At 35.0% G+C, this 18,001-nt stretch overlaps 1 protein-coding gene across 6 annotated transcripts in view; it reads right to left on the bottom strand.

The window, feature by feature from the left end:
- Positions 1 to 18,001, bottom strand: part of PAN3 (poly(A) specific ribonuclease subunit PAN3) — an 81,398-nt gene that overhangs the window by 50,638 nt on the left and 12,759 nt on the right. For 4 of the 6 annotated variants that reach the window (XM_062567177.1, XM_062567172.1, XM_062567174.1 and 1 more), the window contains 3 exons: positions 8,680 to 8,746; positions 6,644 to 6,714; positions 4,405 to 4,467 (listed from right to left, as the gene is read on the bottom strand). In XM_062567177.1, the coding sequence (XP_062423161.1) occupies positions 4,405 to 4,467; positions 6,644 to 6,714; positions 8,680 to 8,746 (201 nt within the window). Of the gene's footprint in view, positions 1 to 3,659; positions 3,790 to 4,404; positions 4,468 to 6,643; positions 6,715 to 8,679; positions 8,747 to 18,001 lie in introns of those variants that run through there. The other 2 variants (XM_062567173.1, XM_062567176.1) reach the window with 2 other exon arrangements.

Here is an 18,001-nt window from a genome sequence, read left to right on the forward strand (position 1 = left end):
ATAAATCTTTAAAGTTTAAGAAACATTACACTCGAGACAAAAGAAATCTACTGTAAAAACAACAGGGACCTAAGAGAGTAGTATCATCACATCAGAATACTATTACAGATGAGTAACTTAATTAGCCCATGCTATCAACTATTCCTCAATTTGGCTTCTTAATAACTTGCTTCCCATTCACTCAACAAGATCTTTGAGCAGATGCTTAGCAACTTGTCTATTTTCTTCCTACTATTCGCAGTAGTACTGCTACTGCCTCTAGTTCCTGCTGTTCCATGGACAGAACTAATGCAATTAACATATGCTGGGCAATGCCACACTTTCCAGTTTAGGGGCTAAGTTTAGCATTCAAACACTGGAGCTTATTATTATGGCTTAAACTACTGTGCATAATCTGAGCTACAGTAAAGCTGGCTAAGTGCTTTTGGACCAAAGCAAATGCCAAGTCATCTTCAGCCTTCTCCAGTATAAGCTAAATTAACTGGCATTACCTTAAACTGCCATAGCTAAAAGCCAGCACAGTAGTATTAATAGGGCTCATCTACTGTACTGTTGGTTATGTTGACTGTATCTGTGTATATAAACAGATAAAAAAAAATATAGCAGACAGAAGAGACTGAGCATACAATATCTTAGTTTCCTTGCACTACTTAGAACAAAATTAATCACTGTATGTGCTTTCAGGTTACATTTTTTACTTACAAGACTTCTGTTTTTGAATAAAAATTAGCAGCAAAGAAAAAGAGGTTAAATATTCGGTGTATTATCTCTTGAGAGCTAAAAGCTAACTATCGAGCTCTATCAAGAGCTCACTTGCTAGGGCTCACAAAGGAGCTGTGAAAAGTTGGCCGCTCTGTCAAGTCAGAACATTCCCCCCATCATTAGGACAACTACTATCAGTTATCTTCATCCAATACCCATAACAGATTAGCCGGAATAAGACAGCATTTGAAGGAAGCAGCAGTCAGTATGAACGTCAGTATGTTCATAAAGGAAAAGAATAGTTAGGGCAGCAACTACTGATAGGCACAATTACTTAAGAAGTACTCTTAGTTGTAAATGTAAGCGCACAACTGGATTTAGTAATCAATTCCAGAAAATATTAAACCCAAACCCTAGTTATAGTTGCTAGAAGCATCCTAACAGTTCTACAAATTGATCATATAAAAAGAGATTTTTTTTTCCTTCCTCCAAACCTTTTGGCTAATATAGAGCTACAGACCCCTTGAGTATATTTTTGTTATTAAAAACCTAAACCTCTCTCCACTTCCCATTTCATTACGACCTCTCATTGGTAGAGAGGCTGACAAGACTAATTTACTTTATCTAAACTTCTAAAGGTTAGAAGTAATTTTTTTGATTGGAATATTTAAATATTTAGGTAGAATCTTGAACAACTGTTTATACAAGTTCAAGAAATATCTTCCAATTAAATAATTGAAAGTTAGTTTTACTTACAGATTACATATACCTTGCCATACAAAGAACCAAATAAAGCCTCCAAATATAGGCAAAGACATCTTGAACATTAAAGTTACATTTGTAGTTAACCGCTTCAGCTTGTGAGTCACACCCAGGATAGACCAAGTGCTAACTGAAAAATTATGCTTAAAAATTTTAAAGTGTTCATAGATCATAAAATATGTCTGACCTGCTTAGGTAAAAAGCAAATAACCAAAGGGTTTTTTTTAATTATAATTCTAAGACAAGTGCTGCACTGTGCAATTATACTATTTGACTCTTACTTCAGGTAAGTAACAAAAATATGACTCCTCACTAACACAAAAACAGTACGTATTTCTGGAAGGAAAAAGGACATGCTCTAATAATTTGGCTCACTAATCCATACACAAAACTCAGTGTGAATACAATATTCACCCTCACGCTGTACCCAAAAATGGAAAAAAGAAATGTACTAATTACTAAGACAGCAACAAAACACTATTTATGAACAATTTCACTAAATAACAGTTCCAGAGAAAATTGTAAAACAGATCAGATAGTATTGCATTCTACACTGAGAGGCAAACTTCATATTGCATGTGAACATTATCAACTTTCTCTACAACAGTAATCTCTTTTTCTATATTCCTGCAACAACTCTTTTGCATCACTTGTAAAATGCAATGTTTTATTATTGTGGTAGAGTTGTATAATCTCAGGAGGAAAGTTGCATGTTTTTAAAATGGGTTTAGTCCAGATATATTACAAAGTCTGTGCAGCCACAATTTACAACACAGTGACACAAAGCAGGGCTTGGTAGCAACCCACCAACTACTCAGAACATGCTTTATATTTCTGAGAGGGTTGAACTCTGGAGATTATTAAATATGAGATGACTGTCTCAGCACACATTCCAAAGGTAAATACAGCAAGGCCAAACACTTTGATCTTCAAGGAACACCACTGAACAATATAAAGATCAGGTATTAGAGGTGACAAGACAGAAATGGAGATGGGAAGTTTGAGAAAGATGTAGCTTCCCAACAGTAAGAAAATTAAATGAAGCACAGGACACTTAACCTAGGAGTAGGTCTTAAGAACGTGGTTTCTAGAGGAACTGAAGCATTATTGTCTTCTTGCAACTCTACAGGGAAACCTCCTTGTCATCATTAGAAAAGCTTACATTTATACTGACTGGGCTTACAGGCAATCTTTTGTTTCAAAATTATTTTCTTCACACATTTATTACTGTCGATTAAAGTATCTAGATTAAAGAGGTCTGCTGTCCAGTTTAATTCGCTACTTGGTGCTCTCTGGAGACTTGCAGCAACACCTTCTGAGTGAACATCACTTCAAATAATGTCTCCTATATCTTCCATTCTAATGAAGTTCAGAATCTTTCTAGCCCCTAAAACCAATGGAAGGAGTTTCAAAACAAAATAAATCATTCTTTGAAATATATCTCAAGAAAACTTCACAAACAGCATTAAAATTGTACTAGAAATTCTGCATGCTACAGCTAAGTGGTTCACTCCTTACAACCTGTGGATTAATAGTAGTCTTCCTCTAGCTTTAACTAAACAATTGAAAAACAGAAATAAACCCATGTCAGGAACTTTTCAGAAGAGTTCGATTTCAATGAGGCTTGAAGGTACGAACAATCAGAACAAAACTAAAAAAGGGCAACGCTTTCAGCTGTCCTATAAGGCTGACTAGTGAAAAGCAGTGGTGCTCTTTAGTCTGGATTGGTGGCAACAGTCTCAGAACAAATTTAAACTACAGTTTTATAGATTCGTTTTGTTTTTTTAGGAATATAAACTGCAATAAGCTGTCATCCCTTTGGCAGTGGGCGCTCATCAGTTACATTGCACATATTTTTATGACCTGTTTATCAGAAGCACTAAAAAGAATCCAAGGAGTTTTCCATCCAGATTATCTCAGGGTTTATAAAGGAACATTCTTCTAGATAATGGCTAAAGTCAATTTAGGGAGGGGGAAAAAAAGAAAAAAAAAAAAGAAATCCAAATTCAGAATGCCATCCTTTTTTAAAAACACATAATATGTATTTGAAGGAAAAAAAAAAAAAAAAAAAAAAAAAAAAAAAAAAAAAAAAAAAGTGTGACATATTCTCAGGAAAGAGGGTTAGTCTACTACTAACTCTAGCTTTTGTTCCATGCTTCACAAATCCTAATTGTGCATTGTAGGTTAATACTTACCTGAAAATCTCTTATAGGAAATTCACTTTAAGGTTGCTTGTCTTACTGCATGTGGAGTTACAACAACAGGACAGTATATCCAGACAGGTTTACAGTTGACAGAACCTCCATCAAGGCTCCATCTACAGAAATACTTAGCTCCTTTGATTTCACTTAAGTATCCTATAAAATGTCTTTAAATAGTAATCTTAGCTTTCCTGAAATCTAAAATTGAAATGCAGTGTTTAATAATTTCTAGACAGAAAAAAATAACCTCTAGAATGTTATATAAATTAAAAGTCTATGATTTTATTTTAAGCAAAAAGTATAATTGATTGAACATGTTACAAGGTGTAACCAATGTTTTCAAACACAAAAATATCCATTAGTAACTTAAACAGCCCAATCACACAAACCAGTTTCAAAAACTGCTTGGCTAGTTAAAAAGCAAGGATATTCAGAATTATGATAATCAAGACTTATCTTATGTATTTGATAACAATAAAATATTAAAGTCCACATGGCTTGCCCACTGTTAAAGGGCTGCCAGGATAACATGATCAGTAATACCAGAGACAATGTTTAATAAACTTAACTTCCTTGCTTAAGATAGCTACATAATACATGCTTTTCTAGAAACTATGCTTTTATTTCACACAAGCATCTAGTTTTTTAGAAAACTGCATATAACAAAAAACAGTTCTAAATATTTAAAACATCACAATTCTAATTCGTAAAGCAAAATGATTACTCTTTATTCACTTACCAAGACCGTATTATATCTGTCCTCCAAGTCAGTGATAAACGAAGGAAATGCTGGTTTTGCCAGCTAGTTCAGAACAAACAAAACCTTAGCCCTGGGCTCTTAGCAAGAAAATGGAAACGTTTTTTTCAAATAGTAGATGTTGCAAACACCTACATTTGAGCTAGTCACCAAGGCTCCCTTTAGAGTCAATGAGCAGAAACACACACTTCTAGAAGGTGACCTATCTATGTCAAAGCAGATATCAAGTATTGGCCAAATGAGTCACATTCCCCAAGGTCTGCATAAACTAAAGCTTTTAAATATCTTACACTAGACCATTTAGTGTTTTTGATCAAATCACTTAATATATTTTAATATTATATTTTCAAAAATACTAAAAATATTAAGAAATCACATTCTTGACTACTTGCAATGTTGTCTGGTGACCAAAATCAACAGCAATTGACAGCAGAGGTAAAATTAATTTCTCATATCCATCTATCTATGCACACGTACACTTGAGTATTATCCACTTAAAGCAGCCAGGTTTCTTCTTTTTCCTATATACTTTTCCTATATACTTAAGAGCTGAATGCTTCTTTAAGCTGCTCAGCGCACTCTACCGACTATAGAGGGAGCCTGGATGTCTACATTTTAGACAGCTCAAGTCATATTAGACGAAAAATCTCACCATTACTGTATTGTTTAACAACCTTCTGCACAAACATACTTTACAAAATAGCAGTCATAATGAATATTAAGTTATTAACATGCCAAGCAAAACAGAAACCTCTTTCAATTAATGCCAATTTTTAATCTCTGAAATATTAATTAAAAAAAAATAAAGTGAATCAGTTTTCCAGTTTAATTCACTGATTTTTTCTTGTGGGAAAAAAGGACCAAGTGAGAAAAGATTCTACATTAGTCTGAAATTTATTTGAGCTTTACATTCTTAAATGTTTGCAATTTGCCTCTATTTGTATTGTGGGATTAACTTTGATTTAATTTTTAGTATCAGAGGCAGTGATCACTCTGGTATACTTTGGTATGAAAGCTCATTCTCTTTTGTGCATGTGTGTGTTATATATGTTTACATACCTAAACATTTCCATACATGCATATACGTTTAGCATTTGTGGGACAAGTTAGAGAGGAAAGTATGTTTACTTTCTTTTTTATCATCTTCAGTAAGCAGTTAAACAACACATAGTTATTTACATCAAACTTTCAGAACATTATAGCTGGCATTAAGGAAAAGGGCAATTCAGAGATTCAATACAATTTGGGTAAATAACAAAATTGGGAAGTTAACATTCTACAACAGCATTTTATTTCAAGGATCATTAGTCTGATGGGCCAACTATGGTAATTATCTTTAAGCTCAATCTTTACCTGCAGGAATGATAAACAAAGCTCACAATTGCCAACACACAAATAAAGCTCTATGAAAAGTCACATGCATGCTGACGTAACATGCTTGCAAGAAAACGCATTATTGAGCGCAGAGAAGTTTAGGATCATGTGGCTAATGAAGGAATAAGACAAAATTCATCAGTGAAAGTAAAATCTGTTAACTGTTTGGGACAAGATTAATGCCTTTCAAGATAAGCCACAGTTCACAAAAATGAGAAGGAACTCTGATTATATCAGACATTTGTATCCAGCACATGCCCATGCATCTGTAAAAACCATGACTTGTGTTGGCACAGGCCAGCCAAAAGTGTTTGAAGTTGCTATTTAGCCCTCAGCAAAAGAAAGATTTCGCAACACAAATCAGAATAGGAAGAAAAAGCCCAATTTTCTAATAATTTTATACATTTTTGTTAATTCTTACTGAGTGAAATTCCTTTAGTTTATTCTGCATCATGTACAAGTGGGGAGAATAGTTCTTACTGCTTTTAAAATCTTTTTACCATGAAGGCACAAGACAAACCACCTACAAGCCTTAGTATAACAAAAAAAATATTTTCAAATTCAATGTACCGTGTCCTAATGTTCATATTCAAAGCATTCTTACAAAATTCATTTTATAAGTACTTGGACTATTTCCTACTAGCAACAGCAGGCTGATCTGGTGTAGCAGATTTTTTTTTTTTTTTTTTTTTTTTTAAGTGTTACTTATAATTGGCAGTGAAATATTAAAATAAACTTAGATGAAATAAGGATGATTATTCTAATGTTACTGGCATTTCAAGTTATTCCAGGTCTTCCTCTTTGTCAACTCATATACAGATATGCTTAAGATTCAGTTGTTGCATACCTTCCTCCTTTGAGACAGGCTGAGGGCAGCAAAGTCATTAAACAAGGATGAATTTGGTGAAGTTAGTGGATCTGTTTCAAAAAGTGCAAAACATGTTAGTATACACTTCCAATATTAAAAATCTCTTATATATTTTGGTTTATTTCTGAAAGGAAAAAAATCCTTTTGACAAAACTAAATTTAGCAACCAGACTGCTAAAAACACAACATTTATTAGATTCCATGCAACTGTTCAATTGAAATGGCACTCCTTAACAGAATTTAATACATTTTTAATTGCTGTTGACACTGATTAATGTACATCTAACATTTCAAAGCCTTTATCTCAAATAATCTGAAATTAGTAATCACATAAGTCTTACAAAAAATTATATGGATCTTACCTATCCTACTGTAACTGTCACGCACAATTTTAATCAGAACTAAAGGCAACAAAAGTCTGAGATTTCATTAGTAGCTTTTTATTGCTTGTCTTTATCCCTTCACATTCCTTCCAGCATTATACACTCAGAACTGTATAATAACTGTAGATGCATCTCAAATGAGAAGAAACTCCAAACTCAATAGATCTAAATCATAAATTACCAGATGAATGCCTTCTGCAAACAATGTTTTTGTAGAACAGTTTGGCACCCATGAATACACCTTGAAAGGGTAATTCAACAACTGAAGAACAGGTTGGGGGGGTAAAGAGGAGAGTGTGGGGCACAGGGAGCTGAGAGCCACAACTGTGGAACCTCATTAATTCCTTACAGAGACTTTAAACTTCTTTCCAAAAGTCAGTCTGGTTTCTCACCTTCACAAGCATCACCATAACTATTTGGCCTATCACACAGTCAAATACTGATTGCATTTAAAACTCCACTGATATGAATAGCTAGTTGTTCTGTGTGACAAAAGACACACAATTCATAACAGAAAATAAACTAGGAGAGAAAAACCCACAAATTTTGACTTTAAAGAAAATTAATTTTACAGGAATAGATAACAACATACTTTTACAATTATAAATTTAGTAAGTGGACTAGCTGTAGAGTCAGACATACAAATGGAGTTCTAGGAAAGCATTTACACAACAATTTTCAGAGCAGAAATATATTCTAAATGTATGTCCTTGCCATACAAGAGTAGTAAACTCTTCTTTAAAAAAGTCAGTTTGACAGCAACAGTTGACTTGCAGTGTTTGTTAAAATGTGAAAAGTAATTCTAAAAAGTATACTCTCCACAGTGATATATTTTTTCCATATTACCATATATGTCTTCTTCTAGACATCAATATTGCAAGTAAGTTGGAATATAAACCAAGCTATGAATTTATGGACCGAATTCACGAAAATAGATTTTTTTTTTTTAATTACTAGTATCATCACAACAGCAGAAAAAAAGTACCCCTACACTATAGAGACATTTTGTTTGGTTGAAAATAATGCTCCCACTAACACAGAAAAAATTGTAAGAAGTAAAGTACTGCTGACAGCACAAAGCTGAATATCAATTAATATTTCTGATTTATGTGATATATTTCAAAAAAATGTGCACCTCAAAATTATTATTTAACTTATACAGCTAATTCTTATTATTTGTGACTACTACAATGCTTGGATTTTAGAAGAAACGTAAAACTTTAAGTGACAGAACAAACTTAGCTCATTTTGTAGGAAAAAAAGATACAAAGAATCTGTGTACATTTCAATTTAAGATAGTAAAATTATATATTCATTTCACTCAACAGCTTAATTAGAAGCATAATATAAAGCAATACTATTGTGGAGCACAGTAAATGGAAATAGTTGCTTAAGCTATCAACGCTTTATAGAAGATATCCCAACCAGCATTTCACTTGAAATGACAAGACCTACAGACTTTGGTTTTGGCTTTGGATTACAAAGAAGTAATTGCAGAGTACACTACTGCTTTGCAAAGTTCTATCGTCTCTAATCAGAGAAAAAGTTAACTACCTTAAACTTAAGTTTCACCAAAGGCAGTTTCTTAAGTTTAAATTTTTCCTTTAAGCATATTACTGTAAAAGTTCTTACCATGGCCTGCATACTGCTTGGCACTGTCATTGAGAAGGCTAGGAGAGCTGCTGCTATTTGTCATCCTCTGCAAAAATAAGAAGTAGAATTGCACATATAAAAGACAGCTATAAAAGGAGTAAATGAGGGCAGTAGGAACAATATTTAGATTTCTTTACAGAAAGAGACTATGAAACCCATACTCATTCTCCATTTAATATATATACTAAGAAGATATTGGTTCATAGCTAACAAAAATGTTTAGTAAAACAAAATATTTCCCATGAGAACAATGCAAACAAAAATGACTCTACACTAAAACGAAGCACTATCTTCTTGAGTTTCTTCTAACTTGGGAGGTCTATTAAACCTATGGCTCTTTTTCTGTATGCTGTCAAAATATTAGATAAGCCAATTATCTCCTTTAAACATTCCTTCACGCTGTACTTCTGAAACAACTCCTCCCTTTATTATACATTATCATCAGAATATTAAATTTTTCCAACTGAAAATCCATCAAGTATGATTTGAATTTGGTTGTGTGTGTGGGGGGGAAGTGCGTGTTTGTTCTTTTATGTGTATATATATATATATATATATATATATATTTAAAGTAGACCTTTCCATAAAGTCACATACCAGTAAGACATTTGAAACTTTTCTGATATTCTCCCCTAGACCCCACGTGCTTCCCCTACATCCCCTTAGGAGTATCAGCTAAGAATAATCTGGGCTAAGTGAGACAGTGCTACTCTAAAAGCTACCTCTGCTTCGATATAGCAGTTTCTCTCCTTACTCCTACTTACTGTCTTCTTTGACTAGCACCCTGACCACAGGAAAAAGTGGTGTAAGACAACAAGTAACGCTACATCTCTACCAGTATATTAAACAGCATCAGGAAGTGTTCTCCATCACTGAGTGAGACTACCAGTAAATTGTTAAAACATACTCTGGCATGCTTTTGGCTTCATCAACCAAGAGTCTCCTGGCCAATTCTCAGGCACTATTCAGCAGTGAAAAGGTTCCAGGGATCCCTTCAAATCGACAGTTTGCATGCAGCCACCCCGCTTTCATGGGTGACCGTACACCAGCACAAGCAGCCTATTCCATGCCAGCTGGCCCTAAGCACCTAGGAAATTTTCCAGGCATGTTTAACTTAATAGTCTAGACACAGACTAAGACTCAAAACTGGTCACTGGATTTGTTCTTTATTTTTCCACTGGCAGGCTGAATTTTGGGGGCAGACAACAAGGTAAGATGCCTATTACATAGTACTTCAATGCCATTTCATCCAATTCTCAACCTGATAGAACAATATTCTGGAGCAAACTGTGTAAGGAACAAAAGGGGAAAAAATATGTGTATCTATAAAAGCTGGGGAGTTATTCAGGATGGTAGAACTGTAAACCTACAGCAATTCAAAATTTTTTCAACATCTTGCATAAACTTGAAGGTTTCCCATTACCACTGACTTCACCATAAGTCTCAGCTTTCAGTACTAGTATCTAAAAGAATGAATAGACTTTGTAAAGTACTTTACTGGGGGGAGGGGGAGGAAGTTTTAAAAAATAGTCTGTGCTGTTGTAAAAGCAACCTTGAGAGTTACTGTAAAATCATTAGGTACCTAAACAGATGATCTTCAGGTGTTGCCTTCTCAACAGGCAGCCTCAATCAAGACAGTAGTGTCACTTGACAAGCTAATCTCCTTTACTTCCATGGGTACTATTTCCCTAGTCTATGCTCCACTACTGCAGCAAACTTTCTATTACCATTGGTCTTCTCTCACACAACGCTTCATTCAGTACATGTATATAATACACCAGTACTATAGTACAAGCACAGGTACTAGTACTATGTGTGCACGTGTATGTACATACATATATACAATATAAACCTCCTACTAGATTGTTCAAGACTTAAAATGAGAACTATTTCTGATATCCTCCTTCCCTGTTTTGATGCCATGTGTCTCATGTTGCTGAAGATACAAACTTCAACAAAATATAACTCATAGTAAAAGGTTAGCGGTCAACAATAAATTCTTTCCATAATAGGGATTCCTCCAGTGAAACGACAAGATTTACTTACTACTACAAAACAAAGCAACATATTGGGAGATCAATGTTAAGTTAACAATCCTGCCCAAGATCAGGGATGCTCACCCTATCCCCCCAAACAAAAGAACAAAATTACAGTTAAAAATCCTTGAAACAGCAGGCTTCTGGACATTAGTTTTTCTTTAATAGTTGTTTTTAGTATAGTATTCAGCAAACAACTCATCAGCTGTCTCTAGAGATACTGTTTTTATCTTCTGTCTCACCAGACGCAAACATTTCTGTAGCACTGATAAATTCCTTGCATTAAACAGAATTTACTTACTTACTAGATGCTGAAAAACAGCTGTGATATTTTTCATTCCCAAGTACATTAAGTGTAAAGACAAATGATGTACAAAGAGCTAGAGAACATACAGAGTTTGATAGCTAGCATATGTATCCTTTGGCTAGAGCAATCAGTTTCTGATAGTAAGTTAACAAGTTAGCTGTGGCATTTTACTATTTTTGGCAGAAAAGCCGTCTTGCACAAAAAATGCAATTGTCTTACAGTAATTATCAGTCATGTTAGGCATCTGCTCTCACAGAAATACAGAACAGAAGCATCTCAGTGGTTACAGTGGGTCTCTGGATGATCAGAGTTAGACATTTAGTAGTCCAGAAAGTATGTTCTAACACTGAATCAAAGCTTGTATTTCACTGGGCTCACAGATTTGCTTCAGTAAATTTTATCTTTACAGTGTCTTTTTCACAAGAAAATTACGCTTTTGACTGTGGAGAGAACAAGAATAATAAGTACAAAATATTAGTAATAAATACCAGTATATAAGAAATTTTATACTAAGTAAGAACACATCAAAATAAATAATTTCTGGATTACAGTAGTTAAACTATTCACACATCATGTTCCTTTCCTGACCAAGCAACAGACAGGTGTTAAATAGCCTTTCACAAATATTTGAAAGGTGTCCTTGTTGCTTATCTTTTCTTAGCACATCAGATGTGGATCTGATTCTTACAAGAGGAAGTGATTTAGATACTTAAATTATTTCCTAAAGGAAACCTTTCAGTTTTGCACAAAAGTATTGATGAAAATATTATAAACGTCTACTTCGGACACTCGTATTTTTGTAACAATTTCAATGCAATGGCAATTGACCTTTGGAAAGGGTAATAAATATGACACTGAAATCTGTACTGGTATCAAAGACAGTAAAGCACATTGCTTAAACTTGGAAGCAAGTACTTGAATGCCATCAGTATCTTAGTGCTTCAGTTAGAGTTAAACAGTCAGGGGCTGGACATGGAATGTGAATAGGTGGCTATCGTGGCAAAAATCAGTCCCGATGTAATCAATAAAATCATATGGTATGGGCACTGGAGATTACAGATTGTAACAGAATGTATTGTTCAGTACTCCAATAGCATAGCACAAAAAACTATCAACATCAAATGAGCCTTCACAAAAGTAAAGCCTTCAAGAAGCAAGTATGTTTTACATGAACCACGATTCCAATAAAACAAAACCTCCCACTGATCTTTGCCTTAGGAGGAAAGGAGGGAGGGATCAGTGCTACTTCTTATTTGTTTTCTGAAAGATGGGTTGGATTTAATAACATTTCAGTCTTTTAGTAGTGTTGATTTTCCACACAAAATTATTTTTGAGAAGAATCCAGGCATAAGGAACTTCAGTCCAAAAGACAAATGCTCCAGAAAGGTAAAAGCAACCATTAATAGGAGAAGAAAATAAACTATTCATTCTTATTAAGCCTGCCAGGCAGACAGTCTGGAAGAGGTTTGGATTTACAGCATTGCTTGCATATACGACAGCTTCAGACTTTTTAATACATCTGACTTCTACCATATGGAAGCTAACATAGAAAGACTTCATCAAAATTAAGTGCCACAGTGAAGCTGCTCATTTCCACATAATTTCATTTTCTGTACCTGCCTGTTGCTATGATTTACTGAGGTTCTTTGAGCACTAGTTCCAATTCCAAAAATTCAGCCAGGCTGACTGACATGTATCCTGCCCTCCTCCTTTTAAAGGGAGTAAAAAGTTATTTCTGTTCATGTCTCAAAAAACGTTTCTCTCAACACAAAACTGTCTCCTTCATCCTTGTCAAAGGACTTAACATAAGGCTTTTGTTCAAAATTTTCATGCTACTGCCACTGTTTAATCTTCCATCCATGAAAAAAGGAAAAAATAAAAAACAAGGCTTTTAAATGTCACAGAAAAAAAAGAGGAATAAAAATTTTCAGAATACTATGCTAATTCCTGAATATGTAAGCAATTAAGATATGGGGAAGTATGCTCATTCAGAAGAGTTGTTACTATTTTTATTTTAAACTCGTTCCTCAGGTACTTGGAATAGTCAATCTAACTCTTCTCAGGAAACAACTGTGTGAGAAGATTGTATCAGAGATGAAGTTTTGGTAAAAGTGAATCATTATCTTGTCTAGACATAATACATTATTGCTTACTAAAGCTTCCTATTCAAAACAGCTGCAAGTCAATGTCTTCAAAAAGGGTTATTTTGACACATATTTTAACACAACACTGAAAGCAGACCAACAGTATCACCATAAAAATAATTCCCATATTAAGTTGCTTTTTTGAGCAGAATGAGGAAGAGGACAATTAATCACTTTGCAATACATTTCTGATGCATTATGCAAGGAAGAAAAGTTTTACTGGGCATAGTTCAGCCTTCTGAGGTATACACCTCAGAGGTGCATACAGTCTTACCTTTCACACACACCTCGTATTGTTCAGCAGTGAAATCCAAAACTATGGCTGTACTTCAGACCAGTTTGCTGTGCTTTTATCCCCCTCCACCAAAAAGTATATCCAGTTACAGAATTCTCATTGAGATAGGTGATGAAAAAGCTTTGATATACACAACTAGACCTATTTTACACAGCTTGTTACAAGACATTAAGCTTAAGTAAAGGCTTCCTTTTCCATCATTTCTTTCCCCAAAACACATTAAGAAATAGCATTTGTTTACCCTGTCTTCATATTCCTAGCCCTAACACAAAGGAATAACTGCTTTCCTCAGATTCATTCTTGTGCTGCGTATATTATCTCAAAATATTTTGTGTGGTCTGTCACAAACCACTCTTTACCTGAATACTGTTCTGTGGGACTTTTTCTTATTTCTTTGTTCTAGTAACTAGAATAGCATTAATTTGCCTACAAAAGAGATCACCCTGCAGAAGAATGAAGTTGTAGTCACACAAATCATTATTTAGTTGTCCCATCCTGTGACCTACAAATGGTGATGCCTCGTGTTTGGAGTGCTTCTCAGATTGTACACAGCAAGAACACAACAACACAAAAAGCTGCTTTCCTTTCTAAACAATTCAAAACTTGACTTGGATAGTTAGCTTATTGAAGCTACCTACAGCATATCCTACTCACAAGTATTTGAACTAAAGCAAATGGATTTCATCAGAAAGCATCATGCAAAAAAAAATTGGATAATTTTATATTTAAGATTCTATGTCTATAATTCCACTCTGTTCTTAAATACTAAAAATAAAGAAAGATACAAGTTCCTGTGCTGTAAGGAGAGCTTTATTCTTCAGCTCTTGGCAGATGTAACACTGGGAGCAAAGATCTTTGTGTTTACTCCATTGCAAGGCTTTGAGGTGAGTATGATCTCTACCTCTTATGCTTTTCAAAAACTCTGCCTATATTAGTATTAGCATGGCAAAAGCAAGACTAATTATCATCTGTTGCTTGGCCCTGCCCACTCTAGTAGTGAAGACTATTATGCCCTCTTTCTTTTATTTTGAATAAAATAATTAGTTGAAAAACTGATTCTACTTTCCAAATAATCTGGAGTCCTACTTTAGTCTTCTATTTATAAAAGTCAATCATATCAAAACAAAGAAAAGTTTATGTGAACTAACATTGCATGAAGACGTCTTCTACTGCTTTGTGCTCTTAAAATCAAATTGCTCAATCCAAGTGAATGAAGAAAGTACTAGAAGTTTAAACACCAAGGTGCTTAGGCTCTGCTTCATCCTGCTATAAATGCTCCTAGGTTCTTCATGTAGCCTCTATACCATCCTAATACTATCTAAACTCCTTCCCACAACACCTGTATCTGTGATCAACCCACACGCTAGAAGAGTGGCAGAACTAATGCAACTGGACAAAAGGAAGGCGCACACCAGCTAGCCAAGTGGCAGATGTATAGTGACTGAACATACTGCCAAGCATTAGAGGCATCCTGACCAGCCAGCTCCTACCTCCTCACTGCTAGGAAAGCCAAAAATAATGAGCTGCTTCTTGAACTGCACCTCAGACTGTCTCTCGGCTGCTCTGCTCAGCCAAGAACAGCAGCTTCAGGGACAGCGTGCAGCCTACGGGCCATGTGTTGTGCAGGCCTGCCCTGTTACTTTTTAGAGAACAGGAGAACAGAAGAACACTTTGATAAGCTGGAAGGCAACACTGCTTATGTAGTATATGAAAGCATACGCAGATTCAAGGAAGAAAACACACAAAACAGAACTATTACAGGAAAAGGCAAATGGAGGACAGGGGACTATCAGCTAGTAACAACAGAAGAGGCAAACAGAAGGCTGGAAAAGGCTGGCTCATAGCAAAGAGCAGAGGAATGGAAGGATAAGGTAAAGGCTTATTTTGCAGAAAGAAAGAAACAAACAAAATGAATTATAACGATGACCACTTCAAAAATTGTGTCTTCTAAGCAGTTCTGAGGATTTTTACTCTATCTTCTTGTCACTGCAAACTGAGCATTAAACTGAGCATTAGTGGTCTTCACTACTAGTCTAGTACTAAAAATGTCCTAAATCTCCCCAAATACTCTGCAACACATACAAATGAAATCTTAGTAGTCAGAATAATCATTCTGCAGAAATCCTGATCACCAGCCACCTACATTTTTTACAATCAAAAAAGCATATCCACTCCCCAATTCACTGCAATACAATTAACTTGTATTTCTCTTCTTTATGCTGATTACTTAACTCTGTAATACAAATTCAGGCATTGTACACAAAAACTTTATGACTACAAAATTCAGAAATACCTTCTCTAGCATTGACAGCAGGAGTTCAATAGACAAATCTTCTTGACTACTCCCAATTATTTTCCAGAATGCATGTCATGTGCAGCAAATAAAACAATTTGTTGAAAAAGAGCAGTGACCATGTATTATGAGACAGCTACTATATAGATACGCATAATAGAGCCAAATTGACTCAAAGGTATCTAGTGCATACGGAAGAGACTGCAGAAAAATTATTTTACAGTAAAAGAAAATAGATGCTACCCATGAGAAACTGATTCTGTTCCTATCTTTACTAGTTACACTGCACTGAGACCAGTTAAGTCACTTGAACTAAGCATTCTACAGGTCACTAAATCTGTTCCTCATTTTCCAGGTGTACAAGTTAAATCCTAGAGAGAGATATGCGAAACTAGAGAAATTCATCGCTAACAAGCACATTCAAATAATCTGGTGTCTCTGGTTTGGGCAATGTTAAAAAAAAAAAAAAAAAAAAATCCTTACTATCATCCTTTTCTTCCCATGCTCCTATGAAATACAGACTACTATCTTCTTTCATATGGAAGAAAGTCTATGAAACTCAGGTACAATAGCAATAAATCATACAGGACAGTCCACTGCCAACTAATAGTTTTCAGTAGATGAATTTGTATTGTATACAGGAATAAGGCATGGAATGGTAAGAGTTCCATGCCTTTAATGGCTATCAAATTGATACTCATTGTTACTCTATCAAATTGATACACTAAGCATGTACCACACATCCTGTGTCCTGAATAAGTCCAAATCCTACAGAAAAAATATACAATGTTATATGGAATATACCTCAACATATAGTCCTAAGGTTGCATGGGCAACCTAAACTTGATATTTCTTAACATCTAAACTGGATCTTACTAGTATTCTTTTAACAATGTGCTTATATGTCAGTTAATGCAATTTTCAGTTAAAAAGAAAATCCTCATAGTGTAACTGATGTATCTATTTGTGAACTGCACAAACAGATCCACCAGAGATTACTGAGTTGCTTATAAATAGAATCACTGTTTTCATCTACACAAACAAAAATGAAGGCTGATAAGACATTCTGCAGCTGATTTCTGATGTTTCATTGATAGCAGAACAATTGAACTAGTATCTTTAGCTTTATTCGAGGATCTGGGAACATATATGCTCAACTACAGACGTGAATTTGTTCTCTTCCCCCCATTTTGACCAAATTTTGCACTATATCAACAAGTTTTCTGGTCCCAAGTTCTATGCATTTCACCTTTGCAATTCCAGTCTCCATTCTGAGTTTCTCCCCACTACAGTCTCTCAGCTCACTCTTTCCTAGCTCTCTCCTCAGAGCACTTTGTTCATTTATCTTGCTCCAACCTGAACACTTGTCATCTTGCTTCTAGACTGGATTCCCAACTCTCCCAGTCCATCAATTCACTCTCCCAAATCCATTCAATATTACCATCTATCTTTCTAAGTTTTTGCACAGCTGTATGTTCCAGCTCTTCTTCAAATTCACCTTCTCCTGGACAACTTACCTCCTTTCCCTAATCTGACACCAGTCTTGTTCTCCATCCAGCTCCTGGCTATATTCTCTTAGCCCCTTACTCCAACTCAGTTTCACTAAGCTCACAGCATAAGTCTCTTTATCCTTATAGACCCCTGCGCTTCTATTAACATAGTTGCAGTTCTTGCTTTCATTAAGTACTCCATGCTGCTTCAGCTCAAACTGGAAGAAAAGAAAAAAGGGAAATGAAGCAGCTGAGCATCCCAGCTCAACATCCAGACAAGGCCTAGATTAGAGACCAGAATGGTAGCTGCAGGAATGTACTCAAGTTGGAAAATGCTAACACAGAGTAAAACTTTGGGAAGTTAGATAACATCTACAAAGCCTCCAATGGATCTACACAAATTAATTTTGCAAAGGTTTATCAACTGACAAAATCTGGGTAAATTTTCATACAGACAGCAAAAGATACATCCTTGACGTAACCACCAATCCATAAGATTTAAAGCCTCTTCCAAACCATAAAGCATTAGTATTATTTAATGCAAAAGACACTAAGATTTTACTACAAAATTCAAAGAAAAAATACATAATGTTTGATATAAAAATGATCTTTAAATTGTAATTTAATGTCTGCAAGCACTGTTTCAACAATAATGAAATTCATCTTCACAAGTAACTTACTTTCACTAACAATTTCTTCCTTTTCCTCACAGTAGAGGCATAATGCCATGACTATA

The sequence above is a fragment of the Rhea pennata genome, chromosome 1 (genome assembly GCF_028389875.1).
Source record: "Rhea pennata isolate bPtePen1 chromosome 1, bPtePen1.pri, whole genome shotgun sequence".
In the NCBI taxonomy this organism is placed as follows: domain Eukaryota; kingdom Metazoa; phylum Chordata; class Aves; order Rheiformes; family Rheidae; genus Rhea; species Rhea pennata.